This window comes from Adiantum capillus-veneris, chromosome 4 (genome assembly GCF_014529385.1).
Source record: "Adiantum capillus-veneris isolate H3 chromosome 4, ASM1452938v2, whole genome shotgun sequence".
NCBI classification, from domain to species: Eukaryota; Viridiplantae; Streptophyta; class Polypodiopsida; order Polypodiales; family Pteridaceae; genus Adiantum; species Adiantum capillus-veneris.
The window spans coordinates 73,193,592-73,216,753 of record NC_140934.1 but is presented as its reverse complement, the minus strand read 5'-3'; the positions used below and the strand labels follow the sequence as shown (position 1 = coordinate 73,216,753).

The 23,162-nt window shown below is 44.3% G+C and overlaps 1 protein-coding gene across 1 annotated transcript in view; it reads right to left on the bottom strand.

The window, feature by feature from the left end:
- The window catches only part of LOC147459405 (uncharacterized), a 29,354-nt gene extending 8,348 nt beyond the window's left edge, over positions 1 to 21,006 (bottom strand). Inside the window, exon 1 of the mRNA XM_086510675.1 lies at positions 20,073 to 21,006. Within this exon, the coding sequence (XP_086366801.1) occupies positions 20,073 to 20,819 (747 nt within the window). The 5' untranslated portion in view covers positions 20,820 to 21,006. The remainder of the gene's footprint in view (positions 1 to 20,072) is intronic.
- Between the last annotated feature and the right edge of the window lie 2,156 nt (positions 21,007 to 23,162).

The following is a 23,162-nucleotide window of genomic DNA, read 5'->3' as shown; positions in this document are numbered from 1 at the left end:
CACAGGTACTAGATTAGCTAGCGGCTAATCCCCCGTAGATACAGGTGAATTCAGAGAGGTTTCACGCCAGAAATCTCGTCCGATCAAAGGGCAAGTAGCCCTACAGGTGCAGGAGCTCGAGGACTTACTACAGATGCGACCGGCACGCGAAACTGAGCCCGAAACAGTAAATTACAGCCTGCTGTGTATTTTTGCAGATTTAGGGTTTTGGCCCTAAACGGTCCCTAATTACCCCAGGAGGTTCGGGGACGCGAAGGGACCGTTGTACAGGTGATCTAGCGCATTTTCGGGGCTGAAAACAGAGAATTCAGCGTGCTGCAGATTCTCCCCAGGTTTTGCAAAGTGCCCGTATGCGTCGGGAAAGTCAGTCAATGCGTGGGAATACTGACTGTGAAGGGTCCTAGTACAATTATGCTGCCGAAATCGGGCCGGAACAGTTGAAATTCAGCCAAGTTTGTGCGGGGCAACTTGTAGGGAACCACAGCATTTATTCCCTCTTTTGAACAATAAAGAAATACCGAAAGGGGCGCCTAAGTTAGGGGCCAATCTGGTGTCGGTCTACTCATACAGGTGCAATCTAGCAACCTGTATCCCTCTCCCCTTTGTTGTGTCTTGAAAGTACAGGTAAAGTGGACGACAAATTAAATGGGTGAAAGCAAATAAGGTTTAAGTTTAAAGTCTACCGTCCTTTTTGAAAGTACAGGCCGGTTTCATATGGACCTTAACCAATGTAATAAGGCCATCCTCAAGCACTTCTCGTATGAAATGATACTGCACATCAATATGCTTTGTGCGTGCATGAAACATGGCGTACTTTGCCAGACATATAGCACTCCGGCTATCACAACCAAGCATAGGTGCCTTGGCAGGCAAGCCAAACTCACTGCATAGGCGTGCTAACCAAATAGCTTCTTTGGAAGCCTCAGTGGCTGAAATATATTCAGCCTCTGTAGTAGACAATGCAACAATCTTTTGCAATCTAGAAGACCATGAAACAGCACCTCCCGCAAGAGTAAATACAAAGTCACTTGTGGATTTCCGTGTATCCACATCACCAGCCATGTCAGAGTCATAAAATCCCTTCAACTCCATTGGTCCTTTACCATAGCAGAAGCATTTGTTTTTAGTCCCTTTCAAGTACCTCATAATGGACTTCACTGCATCCCAATGCAACCTGCCTGGATTAGCCGTAAACCGGCTCACAACTCCCACTGCATGGGCTATGTCAGGCCTAGTAGCAACCATAGCATACATATGTGAACCACAAGCTGAAGCGTAAGGCACACTTTGCATGTCATTGGCTTCTTCCTTTGACTTGGGACAATCATCCTTGGAGATTTTAACATATGGCTGTAATGGCACACCAAGAGGCTTTGCTTCAGCCATGTTAAATCTGTCCAGCACCTTTTCAATGTACTTTTCTTGCGACAAATACAATAGGCGCTTGTCTCTTTGCCGTGTAACACGCTCTCCAAGTATATGTTCAACTGCCCCAAGGTCTTTCATTGAAAACGCAGATTTCAACTGCCCTTTAAGAGCATCTACAGTGCTTCTTTTCTTTGCAGCTATCAACATATCGTCTTCATAGAGCACAAGAATGATCGGACTGCCATCCTCATCACGTTTGGTATACAAACAATGGTCTGCATGGCTTCTTTTGTAACCATGTTTAAGCATGAAGCGATCAAACTTCTTGTACCACTGTCTATATGATTGTTTCAGCCCATACAAGCTTCTATTGAGCATACATACCAAATGTTCCTTGCCAGGGATAACAAAACCCTCGGGTTGCTTCATGTAAAGCTCTTCTTCCACATCACCATGCAAGAAAGCGGTATGTACATCCATTTGGTCCATTTCCAAATCAAGAGCAGCCACAATGGCAAACAATACATGCAAAGTGGTCATCTTCACAACAGGAGAGAACACTTCCTGAAAGTCTATGCCCTTGGTTTGAACATATCCCTTTGCCACAAGCCTTGCCTTATACTTGGGGTTTGCATCAACAGTTTTGATTTTATACACCCATTTGTTAGGAATAGCCTTCCTTCCTTTGGGCAATTCAATCAAATCCCAAGTATGATTAGCATGCAAAGCTTTAATCTCTTCCTGCATAGCAAGCTCCCACTTGTCGTTGTGCTCACATGTCTTTGCCTCTTTATACGTAAGAGGCTCTCCCTCATCTGTCAACATAATGTAATGCACAGAGAGGTCATATCGACTCATAGGCCGTCTTTGACGAGTAGACTGCCTCACCCAATGATCCACGTTATCCGGCAATGGGTTTATATACCTTCATAAGTTCAGAATAGTCTGAACTCACGAATTATAAGAGGGAATAAAGCACTCATAAAACTATAAAAGCAAGGGACACACGAAAAGAAGAGAAAAACAAAAACAAACAAACAAACAAACTAAATCACTTTGTTTGCTTCGAAACAAAACTAGATAAAACAAAACATTATTAACTTAATGATCCACATTATCCGGCAATGGGTTTACGTCAGGTGGCACTACAAAATCATCAACAATGGGCTGTTGTACATCATTTTCAGCACAATTTTCAGCATTGTTTCTTGGCTGCAAATGCCCTTCAGGAGCTTCAATTTGCTGTCCAACATCATCTGGCTCAAACACCACTGGATCATCTACATTTTCAGCCATTTGTGGTGCATCCTGAGGGTTAAAAATAGGCCTAACACGTGGCTGGTCCTGCTGAAATTTCACGCTTTTATGGTCATGCTTTGAGGCACAATTGTTTTGAAGCAGCCTTGCCTCATTAAAAACAACATCCCGGCTGCGTACAACCCTTTTGAGTTGAGGTAACCAAATCCTGTAACCCATTTCGCCTTCTTCACCATATCCCATAAAGAAGCCTTTAATGGACTTCGCATCTAGTTTACTCCTCAACTCAGGTCTAACATGCACAAAAGCTTCGCAACAAAAAATACGTAAGTGATCATATGAAGCAAGCTTGCCAGACCAAGCCTCTTCAGGGATGTCACCTTTCAAAGACATGTGAGGGGATCGATTGCATATATGCACTGCAGTTTTCAAAGCTTCTCCCCAAAATCCATGAGAGAGATTAGCTGTGGACAGCATGCATCTCACCCTCTCACAAAGTGTCCTATTGAATCTTTCAGCCACACCATTAGAAGAGGGGCTGTATGGTACAGTAAGCTCCCTCTTAATGCCCAAATTTTCACAAAACTTGTTAAATTCAGCACTTGTGTACTCCCCCCCATTGTCTATACGCAAGCATTTTAGCTTTCTATGTCACCAGCGTGTGACTACTATCTATCCTTTTTGTTGATTTCTTTCTTATTATCTATTTACTTTCACTTTTTGGAAACACCCCTCGGGAAATCTAACTGCCCTGCATTGCATAGCTAGTGTGGAACTGTCCAGAGGGAGTCCAGGCCTGAGGGCAAGAGAGCACTAAGGTTGGACAAGGACTATGGTTAGCCAAGTGGGGTCATTGACTAGCCAAAGTGGAATCCTTTGCTACAGAGGCTACATTTCAGTTCTGGATGTGGCCGCAGTGTACAAAGAGGGTCGGATGACCTAGAAAGATATAATGGCAGCATCTCCTAAAATTTAGGGAACTGCTATTTTGGGACCTGAAAATGTGTTGGCGTCATTACCTCCGGAATGACAAAGGGAACATTTCCTTACTCTGCCGTGAAGTCAACTGGGCAACCGGTTGGGATATTTTTAGGCGGCAACCCCGAAACAAGAAAATGCTTGTAAATGTGCCAAGTGGCACATTCTGGTGCAGTTTCTAATGCAAGAGAGAGTTGGCGCTGAATTTTAAGCTGGGAGAGGCTCATTTGCAGCTTTTGTCACAGGTTAAGAGCTATGGAGTGCTTGCTTTCCCTCTTATGCACAGTGCGGTGCCAGGAGTGATGCCCTGCACGCTACGCACTGCCCTCTCTCTCCCCTTTGGCAGTATGTTATGCCCCTCTAGTGGGCTCTTCATTTGACCAATGTACAGTTGTGTGGGTTCATGCGCGATTGCCGAGGCAAGAGCCTCTTGCACAGGTACTGGATTAGCTAGCGGCTAATCCCCCCGCAGGTACAGGTGAATTCGGAGAGGTTTCACGCCAGAAATCTCGTCCGATTCAAAGGGCAAGTAGCCCTACAGGTGCAGGAGCTCGAGGACTTGCTAGGGATGCGACCGGCACGCGAAACGGAGCCCGAAACAGTGAATTACAGCCTGCTGTGTATTTTTGCAGGTTTAGGGTTTTGGCCCTAAACGGACCCTAATACCCCCAGGAGGTTCGGGGACGCAAGGGGACCGCTGTACAGGCGATCTGGCGCATTTTCAGGGCTGAAAACAGAGAATTCAGCGTGCTGCAGATTCTCGCCAGGTTTTGCAAAGTGCCCGTATGCGTCGGGAAAGTCAGTCAATGCGTGGGAATACTGACCGTGAAGGGTTCTAGTACAGTTATGCTGCCGAAATCGGGCTGGAACAGTGGAAATTCAGCCGAGTTTGTGCGGGGCAGCTTGTAGGAACCACAGCGTTTATTCCCTCTTTTGAACAATAAAGAAATACCGAAAGGGGCGCCTAAGTTAGGGGCCAATCTGGTGTCCGTCTACTTATACAGGTGCAATCTAGCAGCCTGTATCCCTCTCCCCTTTGATGTGTCTTGAAAGTACAGGTAAAATAGACGACTAATAATGGGTGAAAGCTAAATCAAGGTTTAAAGTAAAGTCTACCGCCCTTTTTGGATTGAACAGGCCGGTTTCATTCTACCTATTTGGGTGGTCACAAATGCATGAAATCTCTTAAACGCAGCAAAGGCTTCATCCTTAGACTTAAGCAAATAAACCCAAATTTTCCTAGAATGATCATCAACAAAGGAGACAATAATATGCACCACCCATAGACTTAGTAGGCATGCTACATATATCAGAATGTACAAGATCAAGCACACAAGATTTACAAGAGACACCAGAGTAATAAGAACGCTTTACTTGCTTGCCATATTGACATTCATTACAAAAATCAAGCTTTGTGCCTTTAGCATCAAGCTTGTTCAAAGTACAAAGCTTAGAAAGGTCCTTTTGGCTCATATGGCCAAGCCTCTTGTGCCACAACTCCATGTGAGAGTTAATTTCAGCCAATGCAATAAACTTGCCCAACACAGCCTTTCCATGCATGCAGTAAAGTGTCCCTTTCTTTGTGCCTTTTACAATCAGCCTTGAGCCTTTGGTCATTTTCCATGATCCTCTCTCAAACAAGATGTTGTAACCATGCATATCCATCTGACCAACAGAAAGCAGACTCTTCTTGATTCCCGGCACATATCTAACATCATGCAAGACAAGCTCATTTGTGCCATCTATGGAGAGATACACAGTGCCAATACTCTCAATGGAACATGCATGATTGTTTCCAAGGTATACATGGCCACGCTTGCCTACATCAAAAGTAGAGAAACACTCCTTGATAGGAGTCACATGAAATGAAGCACCGGAATCAACAATCCAAGTCTGGGACAATGCATCATTGACAATCAACAAAGCATCAATAAGATCACTCTTGGTGATCTGCATATCCTGTGAATGAACATTTAGAGAGGCATCAAAGTTATAAGCATCATCATCTGACAAAGTGGCACACAAGATGTCCTCTACATCTGACAGCTCCTCAATCACGACACTAGAAGCCACATTGGCCTTCTCTTTGTCCTTTGAGCTATCCTGTGCATCTACCTTGACTTCCTTCTTCTCTTTCTTTTTGTCTCCGCCATTCTTTTTCCTTTCTACCTCAGCTTTATAGTACCTGCAATCGGGTTTCTTGTGACCTTTCCTGCCACATTGATAGCAAGTCACATCAACCTTGCCTTTGCTTGCATTTCCCCTTTCTTTACTCTTACTCTTACTCCTTTGTGCATAAGCATTCTTCTTTTCTGTCCTGCCTCTAACCATGTTGGCAGAGCTGCCTCCCTCTCCACTTACTTTCCTCCTGATTTCTTCATTCAAGATAGAACCCCTAACACCATCAAAGGTCAAATTGGGGTTATTGGACAACGAAACCACCAAAGTTTCCCATGACTCAAGTAAGGTCATAAGCAAGAAGATAGCTTTCAGCTTATCATCAAAAGGGGGCAAGCCAGAATCTTGTAACTGCGACAAAGTACCTGCGAACAATGATAAGTGCTCTGCCGCGCTCTTGGACTCATCTAGTTGCATGCCAACAAGTTTTCACATCAAGTGCAACTGGTTGACAGGCGTTGCATTTTCATACATTCCCTTTAGCTTCTCCCACACATCAAAAGCAGTCGTGAGACCTTTCACATCAATGACGGTCTCATCGGTCATGGCCATTTTAATGTATGTAACGGCCTTCCTGTTCATGCTAACCCATGCTTCATCCGTCATATTCTGCGGCTTCACCTGTTCAAGTGCCCCTTCGCAATCCTTAAGAAATAGGATTCCTTGAATCCTGTCTTTCCAAAGATCAAAACCTGTACCATCGAACCTCCTAATCTCGAAGAGGTTCTTCACATCCGAAGAAGATGAGGCCATAGTTGCACGAAATAAGAGGGATAATACGCTGAATTTTTGGGCAAAATGCGCAAAAATCGGCGTAGAGCCTCACAGAGATGTGCACTACACCTCCAAATGGTCACAGGAGCAATTTGGGGCAAAATAGGTCGATTTGGACACAAAATTCAATTTCTGAAATTTATGCACAGGAAATTTCAACGAGCGAATTTGTGCTCGAAAACAACAAATTTAGTTGTTTTTAGCCTCAGAAGACATACATAAAGCTAATACAGAGCCTTTAGAAGCATGTAAGCGTAAAAGCCTCAATTTGTAGCATCAAAATTGCATGAAATTGAACCACAAATGGTCATACATCGACAAAATTTGTCAAATGTGCGTAGATTGCATCAATTTGCACTTTCCCCAATGTAATCGCACCATAAAAACACTTGCAAAAACCTGCGCAAATCTGAAATTTGCTTAAAACACCTGTTTTAGGGCTTGTTTTTCGGCAATTTCAGTGTTTTCGGGTAGCGGGGACTTAGCAAAAGTATTCCACACCTTAATACATCATTTGCAAAACCTGTATTTTGCTGTCATAACCTGTAATTTCCTGTTTTTGACCTAATTTCAGCCTGTTTTGGGTCAATTTGGGTTACCGGGAGCTCTCTAGTGTCCGGGGACGAGTCCTTTGGCGACGAAATTGCAAAATCTCGAGTGAAAGTTGACCTTCTTGGCTGAAATTCAGCGTTTGCAGATTTGGGGCAAACCCTAATCGAGGCTCTGATACCAGTTGATGAGCGCGCGGCGATGTGTGCAAGTGAAAGAGCACGCGAGGAAGTGCAGTGTGTGCGCAGAGAGGGGAGACGAAGACCAACAGGAGAGGAAGCGCTAGCAGAAGAGAGAGGGCTCACGTTTTTTAGGAAAACTCAATAAGTGAGTTTTGGGTTTTCCCACTTTTATTATAAGTGACCTTTAAAAAATGTGTCCAGGTTCATGAACATGGACAAAGTATAAAAATGTACAAAAAGGGGTTATTTAGGCCTTTAACCCAACAGATGAGAGGTGGTCTTGCTTGGAGTGAAAATCCACCAAGGTCTTGCTTGAGAAGTTGCCAGTTGAGCTTGGCTCCTGTTGCCTCTTCTGCCAAACAGTGCTAGCTTTGGTTTGCTTATATATTTTCTTACCCAAATTGCCCTACCTACTTTTGTTGGAAAGTCACTTAAATTAATAAGTGAAAAATGCCAAAAATAGGTAAAATAGGCTAAATGCACTGGAAAATTCCCCTAATTGATTATGATGGATTCTGATGGAAATACTGATGATCATGCTGTGTGCAACCAGAGGATATGCATCTACACTAAGTGACTGGGCATGCACGGTCTACGAATAGACTCACAAAAGTGCCAGATCACTTCTAATCTAGACTGACTGAACCCTGTTATGCTGTAGCTTGTCCACGGACACATAGGGTTGGATATGTCATGTGACAATTGGTAAACTGACTTGAGTTTTCTGTTGAGTGATGACCACTGGTTGGAAATCTATAAGGTATTCCACTGGTTTGTCTGGAACAGTAAAATCCTCCTGAAGGGATGTCGTAGACTGAGTTTGGAGGTATCATAGTTACCCGGAACCGGAATGGGAACGGGGAACGAGAACGAGAGGGTCCGGAACGAGACGGGAATGGGGAGGAGGAGGGGGGGCTGGAACGGTCCACTAAAGTAAGGCTTGAATTACCTCCATTCAACTTAGTCCCAAATAAACCCCAAATCTGCCCCCTAACCTGCCCTCAAACAGCCCCAAATCTGTTCCCCAAACAGCCCCAAATCTATCCCCAAAAGCCCACTTTTTTGCCCCCAAATGCCTACTTTTGTCTGTTCCGCCCCGCTTTTCGCCATTTCGCCTTGTTACCCCATTCCGAAACACCGTTCCGGTTACACCCCGTTCCGGGACGGCGTTCTCTTCTCATCTCCGTGTCGAGAACGGAACTAGTGCGGAACGCCGTTTCGGAACGTTTTGGCTGTGTTTCCCCCGTTCCCTGTTACACTGGGAGGTATATCCATCTATAAAGGTTTATCAATAGAACAAGTTGTGTCCAAAGATTCATTTGCAGCGACTAAAATCATGCTGCAATGTCACGTGACACATCCAACCCTTTGTGTCCGTGGACAAGCTACAACATGACCAGGGTTCAGTTCAATCAAGTAAGTCTAGAATAGGAAATGATCTGGCACTTTTGTGAGTCTGTTCGTAGACCGTGCATCACCAGTCACTTAGATTAGATGCATATCCTCCAGTTGCACGCAGCATGATCAGAATCCATTAGGGGAATTTTCCAGTGCATTAAACCTATTTTCCCTATTTTTGACATTTTTCACTTATTTATTAAGTGACTTTAGTTGGGAACTAGGTAGGGCAATTTTGCTAATAAAATATATAAGCAAACCAAAGTTAGCACTTGCTGGCAGAGGAGGCAACAAGAGCATTGCTCAACAAGCCGATTCTCAAGCAAGACAAGGACCCCATCAGCCTGGCGTTTTTCACAAGGCAGCCTGGCGTTTTCCAAGACTTGCTCTCAGCGTTTTTCAGCCTGGAGACTTCAGCGATTTCAGTCAGCAGAGCAGCGTTTTCTGGACCAGCATTCCAGCGTTTTTGGTAAGCATTGCATGGACGCTTTTGCATCAGCCATTTCAGCCAGCAAAGGGACAGGATATCAGCGTTTTACATTCAGCCATTCCAGCGTTTCCAGCATGGTGTTTCTGCCAGCAAGGGGACAGCAAAACAAGGACAAAAACAGCCAGCAGATCAGCGTTTTTAACTCAGCCAGTCAGCGTTTTTGATCCAGCACATCAGCGTATGTAGCAGCAGGAACCAACGTTTTGCAATAGCATTTTCAGCCAAAGGACCATCGGACTTAGCAAATAAAGGACAGCCCGACAAGAAGCATCCCAAAGCATTCAGTTTTCGGCCATAGTCTCGTCCTCGTCGTCCACACCGTCGACCTCGACATAGCCCCATTAGGTTTGCATCAGCATCTTGTCTCAGATTGTGCAATCAATAGTAGACCACTCTCGCCATCGAGAGTGGGGCCCTTGGAGGAGGGTTTGATAACATCTCCAGTGTCGTATTCTCTTCTCTCTCTATCTCTCAGTCTCATGCACCTTCACACACAGTGTCTATTCACTTTGTTTGTGACCCATTGCACTATCTCATTAAAGAACGGAAGGCTCTCCCTTCCATAAGTAAAAGGAACCTTGAGCACAGTTCAATTCAACATTCATTCCGTTGCACCTAACATGCAAAAATCTATATCTGCTTTATCCTTTGCACAGTTGAAGGCAAGGACTGGAGTCTTCAAGTTTGAAGAATTATCATTCACCATAGCAACTGGTATTTGATAAGAGACAAAGACTGTATTCTGCAAGGGCAGTGACGAGGCGAATTTTCCTGCCTGGATCACGGCCAAAGAAGGGGTTATGTGCTTGTTGGTTGTCACATAAGAACTGGAATCTTCTGAATCTTCAGCTTTCTCAACGGGTATTAAGGCTTCCAATTGACAAGGGGGAGGTTGAGGAAGTTGTTGCCTCTTAGATCTCTGAAGGTCTTGCACAAGGAAAGGATCAATAAATCTTGGACTTTACCACCATCAGATAAGAAAGACTTAAATGTAGGGCATGGCTCGCAAGGGGGAACTTGTCCAACGTCGCAACATTCACGACCGAGTACTCGACTAGGGTCGGATATATGTGCCACTAAGTAAGTCCATCTTGATATCGTTGATGCTCCTTTGGAAGCTTCATATTGCTGCTTTTGTTGCTGATGATTCGAATAAGAAGTTAGTTGCTTGGAATTGTAGCATTTCCAAGAATATTCATCTTGAGACTTTTGTTGCTCGCACAAAGATACTTTATGTCTAGTTGTCTCTGAGAAACCATGCTTTAGGTGAGAAAATTTGAGTTCCAAAGGCTTTTGTTTGAGTGGTTCTTTCTAGTCGACCACTGAAGCGTCGGAAGAAGATGACAGAGAAATTGCATGTGTAGTCCGAGAAGCAGTTGGGTAACTCCGAGAAGAGGTTTGCGTCTGCATCTGCTCCAAGCGAGTGTGAATTGATGCAAGGCTCGTGGAAAGTGTTGCCATCTACTCTTTAAGAATTGCTATCTGGTCCTTAGGTGAAATAGAGTTCTTGCCATCTTGTGATTCGGCCATGCCAATTGCTTCGAGGGAATAATTGAATTGTGGCGTAATGATGTGTCACATACAACTTGTATTCCTGCTATATGGGTTTGGCCTCTGGAGAGAGTAATGGGTGTTGTGGAACCGGTTCTGAAACAGGGCTCTCTGCTGCAAGTGCCAATGCGAGAACAAGTGCGGATACTTGTTCTGAGAGAGGTTCCGATTCCGGGGTCGGATAATAATCTGGAATAATTATGATCTTTGCTCTAAAGAATCTAGAATTACGAATACTTCATGTGTAGGGAAAATTCACCCGCAAACTTCCATCGGGGAATCGTGTGTAATGGTTCACGTCGGCCATGTGTACGAAATGTCTTGTGCAGAGAAGGTGCACAGTAGGCCAGGGCGGGAGAGTGGGAGAGTGTCACGTGACACATCCAACCCTATGTCCGTGGACAAGCTACAGCATGACCAAGGTTCAGTTTAGTCGAGTCAGTCTAGATTAGAAGTGATCTGGCACTTTTGTGAGTCTATTCGTAGACCGTGCATGCCCAGTCACTTAGTGTAGATGCATATCCTCTGGTTGCACACAGCATGATCATAAGCATTCTCATCAGATTCCATCAAAATCCTTCAGGGGAATTTTCCAGAGTAATTAGCCTATTTTACCTATTTTTGACATTTTTCACTTATTATTTTTAAGTGACTTTTGTTGGAAAGTAGGTAGGGCAAATTGAGTAAGTTTGTATATAAGCAAACCTAGACTAGCACTAAATGGCAGAAGAGGCAACAGGAGCCAAGCTCAGCAGGCAACTTCTCAACAAGAACTTGGTGGTCTCCCCTCCAAGCAAAGGACTAAGCACCTTGGTGCTTCCATCAAGAGGGTCATCGCCATACCTCCCAGCACTTGGCGTTTTGCATCAGGTAGCCATCGCCAGCAAGTTCCAGCCACTAGCGTTTTGCATCAGCATTCATCGCCAGAAGAAGTTCTAGACACAACTAGCGTTTTTGACATCAGCATGCCTAGCGTTTTTGGGAATCCATGACCTAGCGTTTTCAGCAGATACCACCTCAGCCTGCAGCGTTTTTCAGCCATGAAGTACCTATAAGTTCAGCCCTTAAGAAAGTAGCAAATTCAGCCCGGAAAGACCATCAGTTTTCAGCCTAAAGAAACCTCAGTTTTCAGCCCTAAACCTGCAGATTTTCAGCGACAAAGACCCCCAAAATCAGCATTTTTGGACTATAGCAGATTTCAGCCCATAGCGTTTTTGGACAGCAGATAAAAGATTGCAGATTTCATCCCTTAGGTAGGCCTCGTCATCCCCGTCGTCGTCGTCAACATAGCCTAGACTTGCATCAATCACATGCATTCAGTTTGTACCAGTTTGTGCAATCATAAGTAGACCACTCTCGCCAACGAGAGTGGGGCCTTCGGAGGAGGGTTTTACGTCTCTAGTGTCGTATTTCTCTTCTCTCTCTATCTCTCGGTCTCATACACTTGCACGCACAGTGTCCATTCACTTTGCTTGTGATCATAGCGTTCTCTCATTAAGAATGGAAGGCTCTCCCTTCCATAAGAACAAAAGGAACCTTGAGCACAGTTCAGAGCACTCATCTTGAGCAAAGCGCAAACATTCATTCCGCTGCACCTAACATCATCTTCATGCATCTCATCATGCTTGTGAGAAATCACATCTTGATCATGCAAATCATCATGCTTATGAGAAATCACATCTTGATCATGTAAATCATCATGCTCATCATTATCATCCAAATCATCATGCTTATCATTGTCATTCAAATCCTCATGCTTCTCATAATCATGCAAATCCTGTGGGTCATGCTTGGGAGAAAAGGGAGTGAGAGAGGCTCCTTTTCCTGATTCTGTGCAAAGTACGCCTGCACTTGAGAAAAAAGTCGCCACAACTCTTTCATGTGTTGGTCTCCCTTCTCTTGTCTTGCTTTGTTCTCGCGATCAAATTCTGCTTGTCTTGCTTTGTTCCTTGCTTGTCTTTCTGCGCGTTCACGATCCAATTTGGCTTGTCGTTCTTTGGCATCCAAGAGTGCTTGCTCGCGCTCACTCGCTATGGCTGCCATTCTTTCTTGGTGTTCGCCCTCCATTTCTGCTTTTCTTTTTGCTCTTCTTGCTTCACATTCTAACTTCCTTTCCATAAACATCTGCTCCAACTCCTCCATAGGAGTTAGTGCAATCCTTGGCGTAGATGGGGAAGGGGGAGGGTCGGAAAAACCTCCTGGTGGAGAAAATTCTTCTTCGCCTCTCTCATGCTCATCACCTCTAAGCGAAGTATCCATTCCGCTTCAAGTGATGACCATCCACTAAAGTCTTGGGTTCTTGTGGGTTCTTGTGGTCTTGGGTTCTTAAGTTCACGAGAAACTTGGGTTCTTAGGGTCTTGGTTCGTGGGGTTCTTGAGGGTCTTGAGGGTCTTTAGGTTCTTCTTTCGCTTGCAATCTATGTTAGAGAAGGATCTTCTCTTCACCCGAGTTCTGCTCTTTTCCACGGGCGCACCCCTTGGTGGCCTTGTGCTCACACCAAGGTTGCTTTTTCCCACCTCACGTTGATTGGCCGGCCGCTCTAAGTGCACGGTCCACTCTCAATGAGTGAAAAGAGGCACAAGGGGAGGCTGGACAAAGCCCTTCTTTCTTGGGATTCCTGTCACTCTTCAAAAACACGATTAGGAATCGACACGCCCAAGCGAACTTGGGTTCATGCGACCTCAACAAGCAAAAAAATTTCTTGTGATTCTTGTGGTTCTTTCCTTGAGTGATACAGAACACTGCCAAAGCTCTAATACCAATGTTAGGTGCAACGGAATGAATGTTTGCGCTTTGCTCAAGATGAGTGCTCCGAACTGTGCTCAAGGTTCTTTTTGAGAACCTTCCGTTCTTAATGAGAGAATGCTATGATCACAAACAAAGTGAATGGACATTGTGCGTGCAAGTGTATGAGATTGAGAGATAGAGAGAGAAGAGAGATACGACACCAAAGACGTGTAAAACCCTCCTCCGAAGGCCCCACTCTCGTCAGCGCGAGTGGTCTACTTATAATTGCACAAACTGGTACAATGGTGATGCATGAGACTGATGCAAGTCTAGGCTATGTTGATGACGACGACGGGGATGACGACACCGACATAAGGGCTGAAATCTGCAATATGGTATCTGTTGTCCAAAAATGCTATGGGCTGAAATCTGCAGCTAGTCCAAAATCGCTGATTTTGGGGCTGTTTCTGTGGGTCTTTGACGCTGAAAATCTGCAGGGTTTAGGGCTGAAAACTGAGGTTCTTACCGGGCTGAATCTGCTATTCTATAGGGCTGAATTGGCAAGCCTTTCATTGCTGAAAAGGCTGCCTTGTATCTGCTGAAACTGCCAAGAACACTAGGTCTATGAAGCTTCTCAAAAACGCTAGGTCAAGGCTCTGCAAAACGCTATCTGCTGGGGGTTCTGGCGATGATGCTGAGTGAAAACGCTAGGGGATACTACTTGGTTGGCAAGGATGCTGATGCAAAAACGCTATGCACTGGGGTCTTCTAGCAATGGCAAAACTGATGCAAAACGCTAGGATCTGGGAGGTATGGCGATGACCACCTTGATGGGAACGCCAAGGTGTTGAGTCCTTTGCTTGGAGGGGAGACCACCAAGTTCTTGTTGAGAAGTTGCCTACTGAGCTTAGCTCCTGTTGCCTCTTCTGCCATTCAGTGCTAGTCTAGGTTTGCTTATATACAAACTTACTCAATTTGCCCTACCTACTTTCCAACAAAAGTCACTCAAAAATAATAAGTGAAAAATGTCAAAAATAGGTAAAATAGGCTAAATGCACTGGAAAATTCCCCTAATTGATTCTGATGGATTCTGATGGGAATGCTTATGATCATGCTGTGTGCAACCAGAGGATATGCATCTACACTAAGTGTCTGGGCATGCACGGTCTACGAATAGACTCACAAAAGTGCCAGATCACTTCTAATCTAGACTGACTGGACTGACTAAACCCTTGTCGTGTTGTAGCTTGTCCACGGACACATAGGGTTGGATGTGTCACTTGACATCCCCTCCTTTTCAAAGTGAGGTACTGGTACCGAACCATATGGCGTCGAGGGAGATCGCCAACAACATCCAGAATCCTGGAAGAGACTCTTCGCAGGCCCACTCTGATGTGTGGGTCGTGCGGTACATGAACTTCATAAAGGTCTGCAACGCTTACTTCTTTGGGCCGCGCCGAAAGCGACACAAAGTCTTCTGTGGCTCCTTCAATGCTTCAACTTCGTCGAAAGTCATGCTTCTTTCTTCTTCAAGAATCTCCATGGCTGAAAATTCGTGAAACCATTTCCAACACAAAACCATGAACATACCTATTCCATGTAAAGTGACTGGAAAAAATATCGTCTTCTCTAAAGACTGTGTATGCAATGTAGATGAACATAGAGACAAAGTGACAAACCGTTCATCAAACATATGCAAACAATGAGATCGAATCTTTCTCTTTGGATCTAAATCAATCAACTGTGGCAATTCACAACGGAAATGCCCATGCTTGGTGCTCATCCTTTTATGTGCTCTTTCTATAACTGTGTCATGCCAAGGAAGAGACATGGACTATGACTTCCTTACAGACATACTTTTCAGCTTTTCATGGAAAATCCGCATACATTCGTGCTCATCCATGATAAAAACGTGCTCAACGTACAATATGTCATGCCTAATAAAAGGGATCACATAAAGACGCTGACTAAAATACAGGAAACGATCACGAATAAAACACTCGAACAATGCGTGCGTATCAATCATGCGAACACATAATACTTCCTGTAAGGGTTCTTTGGACCTACGCGAGAGCCAAGATCGCTTCTTCTTGAGGGGGTTCTTTGGACCTCGACTCGAGAGCCAAGATCGATCCTTCGTGATTGATCGAATTTGCAACGAGGTTAGCTTCACTAGAGAAAGTATCAACTAACACATCATCCTTGTGAACAATCACCTCATCTTCATGCAACTCATCATGCTTGTGAGAAATCACATCTTGATCATGCAAATCATCATGCTCGTCATTGTCATCCAAATCATCATGCTTATCAACATCATTCAAATCATCAAGCTTATCATCATCAAGCAAATCCTGTATGTCATGTTTTGGAGAAGAAGAGACTAAGAGAGTCTCTTGAATCCTGAATCCTTTCAATCTTGTCCTGCATATTAGCAATGAGAGAGGGAGAATGAACAATGTCCTCTCCACGAATGACAATGGGAAAATCACTTTTGGCATAGAGAGTGAAAGTGTTAGCCTCCCAATCAATGAGAGGGTTAAGATCAAGAAACCATCGAATGCCCAAAATCATATCACATCCTGAGAGAAGAGAGAGAAAAAATCCGTTTCCCTAATACCCTTGTTTTTGACAATTGAGATCCGTTTTTGAGTGCTCATCATGTAATTTGTCACCAGTTACCATCACAAAAAAGGCAATTATGTCTAAAAATAATGAAGCAATTCACTTCCAAAGCCTACGTAACCAACTCAAATTGTAGTTTTAGCCTCTTGTACGATAGACAATCACTCTTCTTGTGAACACCTACAAAAAAAAAATATTTTTCAAGAAATTTAGTCTCACAACCAGGGGTATTTTGGGAATTTTGGAAAATTTGAGGGGTATTTTGGGAATTTCCTCAAATTAGAGGGGTGTTTTGGTAATTTCCCCTTTTTTTTAATAACGTAAAAGTGAATGGCTGTCAGCGTAAAAAATTGCCCAGCGTAAAATGTCCAGCTGCCGCTTGGTGAATTTACTGCCGCTTGGAGCAGTGACGCTTGGAAGAGGATGCGACGCGAGAAGTCTCCAGTGAAAGGGTGCACTCAGCCAGCATTTCAGAATTTCCGCTTCTCACACGAAGGGGTACTCAGATGAAAGAGTACGCACTGGAGCTTGAAAAGGCACATCCCTTCGCATAGACCCATGCAGTTTCACGAGCATGACCGGTACGCTTACACATAGCCATGCTGCTGTCTCTTGTCTAGTGTAGTATTTATAACACTAGAACAGAAGTAAATTTAGATTACCTCATGCTCATAGTTGGGTGTGTACCATCGTTCCTCTGCTTCCATGCAACTCCGGGAGAGGGTAGAATGTAGCAGCAAGGGTGAGAGGTTCACAACCTTCAGGTCCCGGGAAAAAACATTTCTCTGATACCACTGGAAAAATTCTAGTTACTAATCCTTGATTAAGTACTTAAGCTCATGATTAAGACTTAAGAAACTTGAACTTGACTCAGAGATGAGACTTAGAAGACTCTGTGTTTGATTAATTGAATGACTGCTTGAAACTGAGTACAATAGGCTCCTTATATAGGAGACGAAGAGACACAAATGAAAAGACATGTCTCCTGGTGAAGAGACGCGACTTTAGACGTAAAGACACATCCTTTCGGCTAAGAGCTGCAACCATTGGGCAAAGAGTCGCACCTGTAGAGCGAAGGGGTGTGACCAGTCGTCGAAGGAGTGTGGCTTTTGGCGAAGGGGCACGTCTCTTGAGCGAAGGGTCGTGACCATCCAAGTGCAGGAGTCCTCCTTGGCATAGCACTTCACGTATCTGCAACTAGGAGTAGACATTATACTGCAACATAGTCACAATCGTGACAATTGTGATCGGCAACGTTTTGAGCTTTAGGTGTGGCGTTTTGAAAGGCACCAACAATGGAAGACCCCTTCTTGTGTTGCGTTTTGAGACGCGCACAATAGCGACAGAAGCCCCCTCTAGCATTGCGTTTTGAAACGCTAGGCAAAAGCGTGTTGAGATGCTAGGCCATGGGATAGCTTGCCGGCTTCCTTTCGACAAGCGTTTGGAAACGCTACAGTGCAAGAGACCTTGTACTAGCTTTTTCTGTGGGCTAGCGGCAGGATGAACCTTTTGAAACGCTGCATGCAGTGGACTATTGGCCCTTGAGCATATCGATATGCTACTTGAAATGCAGATTCATAGGAGCCGGCATTGGCAGCATTTTGAGATGCAAGCTTTTGGGCAGCGTCTTGCAAGGCGAGTGTTTCACCTACACTCTTGCTAGCAGGAGGTCGAGGGGAACACTTCATCCTTACACACTCAGTATGGCAAGGCTGCCCTCTTGCCCCCTTCTTGTTTCTTTTCTACGCAAAGGCAATGAGCAAATTTCTGGCCTCACAAGAGGTTGGTTTGCGTGCTCTACAATTACCCATTCGGGGAGAGGAGCCTTTGGACGTTAAGTTTGCAAATGACTCTCGCATGATTTTGGAGGGCTGTAAGGCCAATTTGCACATGTGAGCAGGCCCTAGAGCTGTTTTGTTGTACGTTAAACGCATTGATCGACTCGCGAAAGATGGTGGTTTTTTGGATTGGTAATGCTCCTACGCGTGAAAGGATGCCTGGAGAGGGCTTTCTTGCTTTAAAAGAGCAGCTTTTCATGTCATTGCTTTTGAGTTTGGTCAGGGGCCTTTATAAGTGTGCCTAGGGCCTCACTTCTACAGAGATGAGCTTGGGAGCATTGAGAAGAGGAGGACTCTCAGGCATTGTACTTAGCAAATAATAATAATAAAGAAATACCGAGACAGGGCGACAGTCTTTGGGGCTAGTGCATTTGGGCGTGGAGCACAATTATTTGCAGTTTCTCATGTGTTTGCGGTAGATTTTTGGCTTGAAGTGTCCAAGTCTATTACAGTGGTATTAGAGCTCAAACGAGTCTTCTTCTACGAAGAATCCGATCCCATTTCCGTGACACATGGATTCTGGCAGCGAATCTGACACTGAGGAAATTGTTCCATCCCCTCGCACAAGTGAAGAAACCAATGGAGGTTCTAGCAAGAGTTCTGAGGAACCCGGAGCAGAGCATGGTCCTCCTCCGCCGAGTGACCTCGAGAGCATGGAAGCCCAACATCAATTACAAGTTGACATTTAAGCGAAGTGGATGCTCAAATACACCAAAAATCCACAATATGCAAAGTTTCCCAAGAATTTACTTGGGCTGCCTAGTTGGCCTGGACTTGTCAATAAAGCGGCAGACTACCAATTCCTAGACCCAGCTTAACAATTAAACACAGGTCAAGACGTATCCCTTTTGACAATTTTTACTGAGTAGTTGGACATATATGAGACACTTGGGATTTATCTATTGAGTCATTGCCTGTAAATCATTGTTTGTCGTGAGTACCTTTAGCCCAAACTTTACCATGTAGCTGATAAAATCTTCTTCACCCAAAGAAGATCTCCAACATCCTCTGGCCAAGATTTTCCCCACTACCAACACTTGCTCTCAATCATGGAACCCCATGAAAGCACCTCGTACCATACAGTTACAACCTTTTTCCTATGACTTATATCCATTTATCTAAGAGTCAAGTGTTTTTACCCCTTGTATCATTGATTTTGACTTGCTCGTTCTCTTGGTAATATGATTCAAGGAAAGAGCCCTCTTTTGCGCACACACACAAGACCGCAAGGGCCTGATCACATTAGCTCCACAAAATGATTGTGTTGACACCCATCTTTTGTTGTCCCCTAAAGATATCTTGGTGCCCCTTAGAAACATCAATGTAGGATTATAGAAAGACCCACTTTGTTAAGGTTGGTATCCTCATGAGCAATATTGACCTTCGCGTCTTCATGTAGCACTGGCTCAAAGCTAAGCTGAGAATGGTGTTGCTAAGATGTGGGTGCAAAAAAAAAAAACATGAATCTTTGAGATGACAGAAACGGTCCCTATGCAAGGTGGATTGTACTCATCAAGTGGCTACAACTGAAGAAGACAACGAAAATGACAAGAGAGGAGTCCTTTAAATAGAATTGCTTAGAAGAGCAACCCATCTAACTTAAATGGATGGCGTCCACATTGCACCCATAATTGTCAATAACAAAAGATGACTGGCCCAGCTCCCAACCATCCGTACATCATGCAAATCGAAAGCCCGATGAAAGAATAACCAACAAGGCAGTATTGATGTGGCAAATGAAGTTGTTGTCATCATCCTACTTGTTCTACCTAAGGGCTTGAATACTGATTAAAAACATGCAAAGGTCTGTGCTATGAAGAGAATAGGCGCTGAAAGAAGAAGTTTACTTAAGACTCAAGAAATCAAGGTAGAGAGTGAATACTTGGGCAAATTTGTTAGTTTCCTTTGAGCAATGCCCTTGCTCTCAAAAAATTATAGGCATAAAACAGTAAACCTCTGTATGGATCCTGAAGTTTAAAAACAAACAGATCGATGAGTTTCCCACACAATGTAAGTACACCCTACCCCTTATAAAATGGCTTTTGCACAATCAAAAATCAGAAATTGAAACTCAAGATTTCAAAAACAATATTCGTTGGTTGCAATGAGATTGCATGAAACATAGCAGAACTAACAAGAAAGAATAAGAAAGAGACCCGTGCCAAAGCCACCGCTGCACATGCCATATCCAGTTGGTGTTTCAAGAAATGTTCATATTCTTGTGGATTTCTTTGACTGAAGCTACTAGTTTCAACCTGCAGTCCAGTAAATAGTGGACTCAAAGCAACCGAAACTTGCCCTTCCCCAAGATCAATCGCTTTCGCTGCAGCAGATCTTTCTCTTGCGGGTGATTTTGAGCCACCATATGTGTCTTCGCTTTGTTTCTCCAAAATTGCGGGGCACTCTTGCAGAGCGCGCCGAGTGATTGCTGATAACTCATTAGCATTATGAGAGCTGCTAGAAGTTGGAAAGAATTCATTACATCTTGGAAGATGATCCACATCACTAGGCACATTGGCTTGAGACAGGCTAAGGGTTTGGCTATTCCCTAGCTCTTTTTTACTCTGCTCTGCGTCCCCTTCCACACTTGTACCCGACTCACTTTGCGCATGATTCTTCAGAAACTCCTGAAAAGCCCGCACAGAATCAATGCGACTCATTGCTTTACCCATCTCCGGCTTGGAAATGCTCTCTGAACCAGTAACAGAATCAGCAGAAGTTGCATGGTGCCTCAGAAACTCTTGAAAAACGCAAACAGAATCAATCCTGGGCATCTTCTTGCCTGTCTCCTCCACGAAGCCGCTAGACTCCCAGCTCTCAGGGTCAAAACCATTGAAACTGCTGCTACTGAGGGTCTTTAGCACGCTTCCAAGAAAATCCTCCACAGAAAAATTACGTTCCATGCCGTATCTTCGTTTGCAAAAAAAAAAGCTGTCACAGATTGATCACCCTGGATAGGCTGCGATGCCCTCTTCTATGGTTGATCGCCCTTCCTCCACTTCAGGCGCTCTCAGGCTCTCTGTACGCGTCGGTGTTCGCAGAGTGCAAAATGAACAACACATTAAGGGCTGTCCGGAGTCCTGTTCAACGTGGCCTGATCAGGTCAAATCAGGAGAAGTTTTTTCTTCTTCTTTTAATTTTGTTTTTGGGGGGTGGGTCCGAGTTTACTTTTGCCAATGGCGGCTTATAGGCAAGTGGAGGGGTCCTGGACAGTGTTCGGGAAAAACGTGCTGGTCCACAGTGTTCAGAAAAATGTGTCTCAGCTTAATATGATACTAGTATGGCCGGCCGCCTTCAGCGGCCTCTCTCTCTCTCTCTCTCTCTCTCCCTCTTTATCGTGCCCAGAGGACTTTTGGATTGTAGCCTTCAACTCGTAGCTCTCGACACGTGTAAAGAGCACTCTCAGTGCCTTTATAAAATATACATATAGATATCTCGTGCCATTCTCAAAATGCCGGTTGAGGGCAAGGGGTAACGGAGAAACTCCGCCCTAAAATAAAGAAAATTAGTGGAAAAACTCAAAAAATAAACCTAAATTTCCCTTCTGGCAAATTCAAGGAGAGGAATTTTGTATGTTTGGAACAATGATCTTTCTCGAATACTACAAGGGGAGCAAAAAAACCCACGCGCGTACGGCACCGCGGCTAGCGGGGAGGTTGAGGATTCGAAACCCGGGTTATGAGTGGGACAGGTCAATGCAACAACTTTATTGGCACTCCCTTTCAACAGAAAGGGAGGGTAACTGCGAGAAAGTTTCAGCCCCTGTACAACATAGCACCCTTCAAAGTTTTGCAAGGTATGTTGTCATTATTAACTACTGGTATATACTGGTAGCTTTGTTATATTATTCGTTTGTTTGTAGATTCCTCCATATTCCATCCATACCTCTAAGGACTCCTCTCTCTCTCTCCCCTTCCAAAAAGACGCAGGTTCGAACGCACATCAATTGATCTGCGATTATCTCTTCAGATTTCCCCTAACCATTGGAGCAGCCACACAACGTTGCAGACGGATGCAACCCATACAATAGAAAATATAAACCAATTCTACCCCTCGCGCCACAATCCTCAGCCTTTGCCCCCTCTCTACCACTCACCTCATGCGTCTATAGGTCCAACTTTTTTTTTTTGGGGGGGGGGGGGGGGGGGAGAGAGAGAGAGAGAGAGAGAGAGAGAGAGAGAGAGAGAGATGCTGGCTCTATGCCGCCACAATTGAGAAAAACAAAGAGAAAAGAAAGCATCCGAAAAGATGCTTCAAATTGGACCTTTTTTCAAAATCGTCCGCACATACTCCTCTTAAATCTATAGTCTCTCTTCTTCTTCGTTTCCTTCTCTCTCTCACCCTCTCCTTCTCTCTCTCTTTTTTCAATCGGAGTGAAAGGCAGTGCCAACGTCTATCTCCAGATGCCTTGTTTTAAACCGGTTAACCGCCTCAAGATTCGCACAGACAGCTGCTTGCCAAGGATCCCACCGTCAAAGGTTTATTCAAGACCGCGTGGTATATAGTGTCGGGGGAGAGGGGTAATGAAGTTGGAACAATGGAACCGACAACAATAAATTCAAGCATAAAATCTAGGGTGCACATGTGATCCATCGAATGGAATGGGGCCTTGCTTTTTGGTATGCGAGAGTGAATGTTATAATGTACATAGTGTCATATGTGTGAAAGTAGTTGTTGTCATGTACATATCTTATTAGAGAGTCGAGGTCCAGAATGTGGCTCCATTGTGTGTGTTCTCACTTTACAACATGCATAATTTGGTTTAATAATGTATGTCACAAAATCTAATATCTAACCAACCCAAATGATTTTCTCATATTAAATTAATCATTTAATGTGGGAGAATAGACAGGAACAAGGGTTAGAATATAGACATGTGCTTACAGATCTATCTCAACACGGGGCCAATGGTAAAGGGATCCAAATGAGAGATGGTTTGTCAAAGAGCAAGGCTAGCTAATGGAGCTTAAAGACCTTGTCAAGTTCCTCTTCATGTTGCCCTTATGGTGTCCCTAAAGCCTATTGGTTAGCCTCCCAAGGGGTCCAATGATAATTTAGTTAATTTAATTATTTGTTTATGCATTTATCAAGTCCTCTCTCTCAAAGGGGAAAGGGGGACACTTGTCCCAAGGCTAACCTTGTTGCTTGATATACACTAAGCATGTGATTGGCCATGCTTGAGGAGGTCCAATCATGTGCAAGCTAGTGCTAGAAAGGGGGTCGACCAAAGCAAGGAGGGGGCTAGC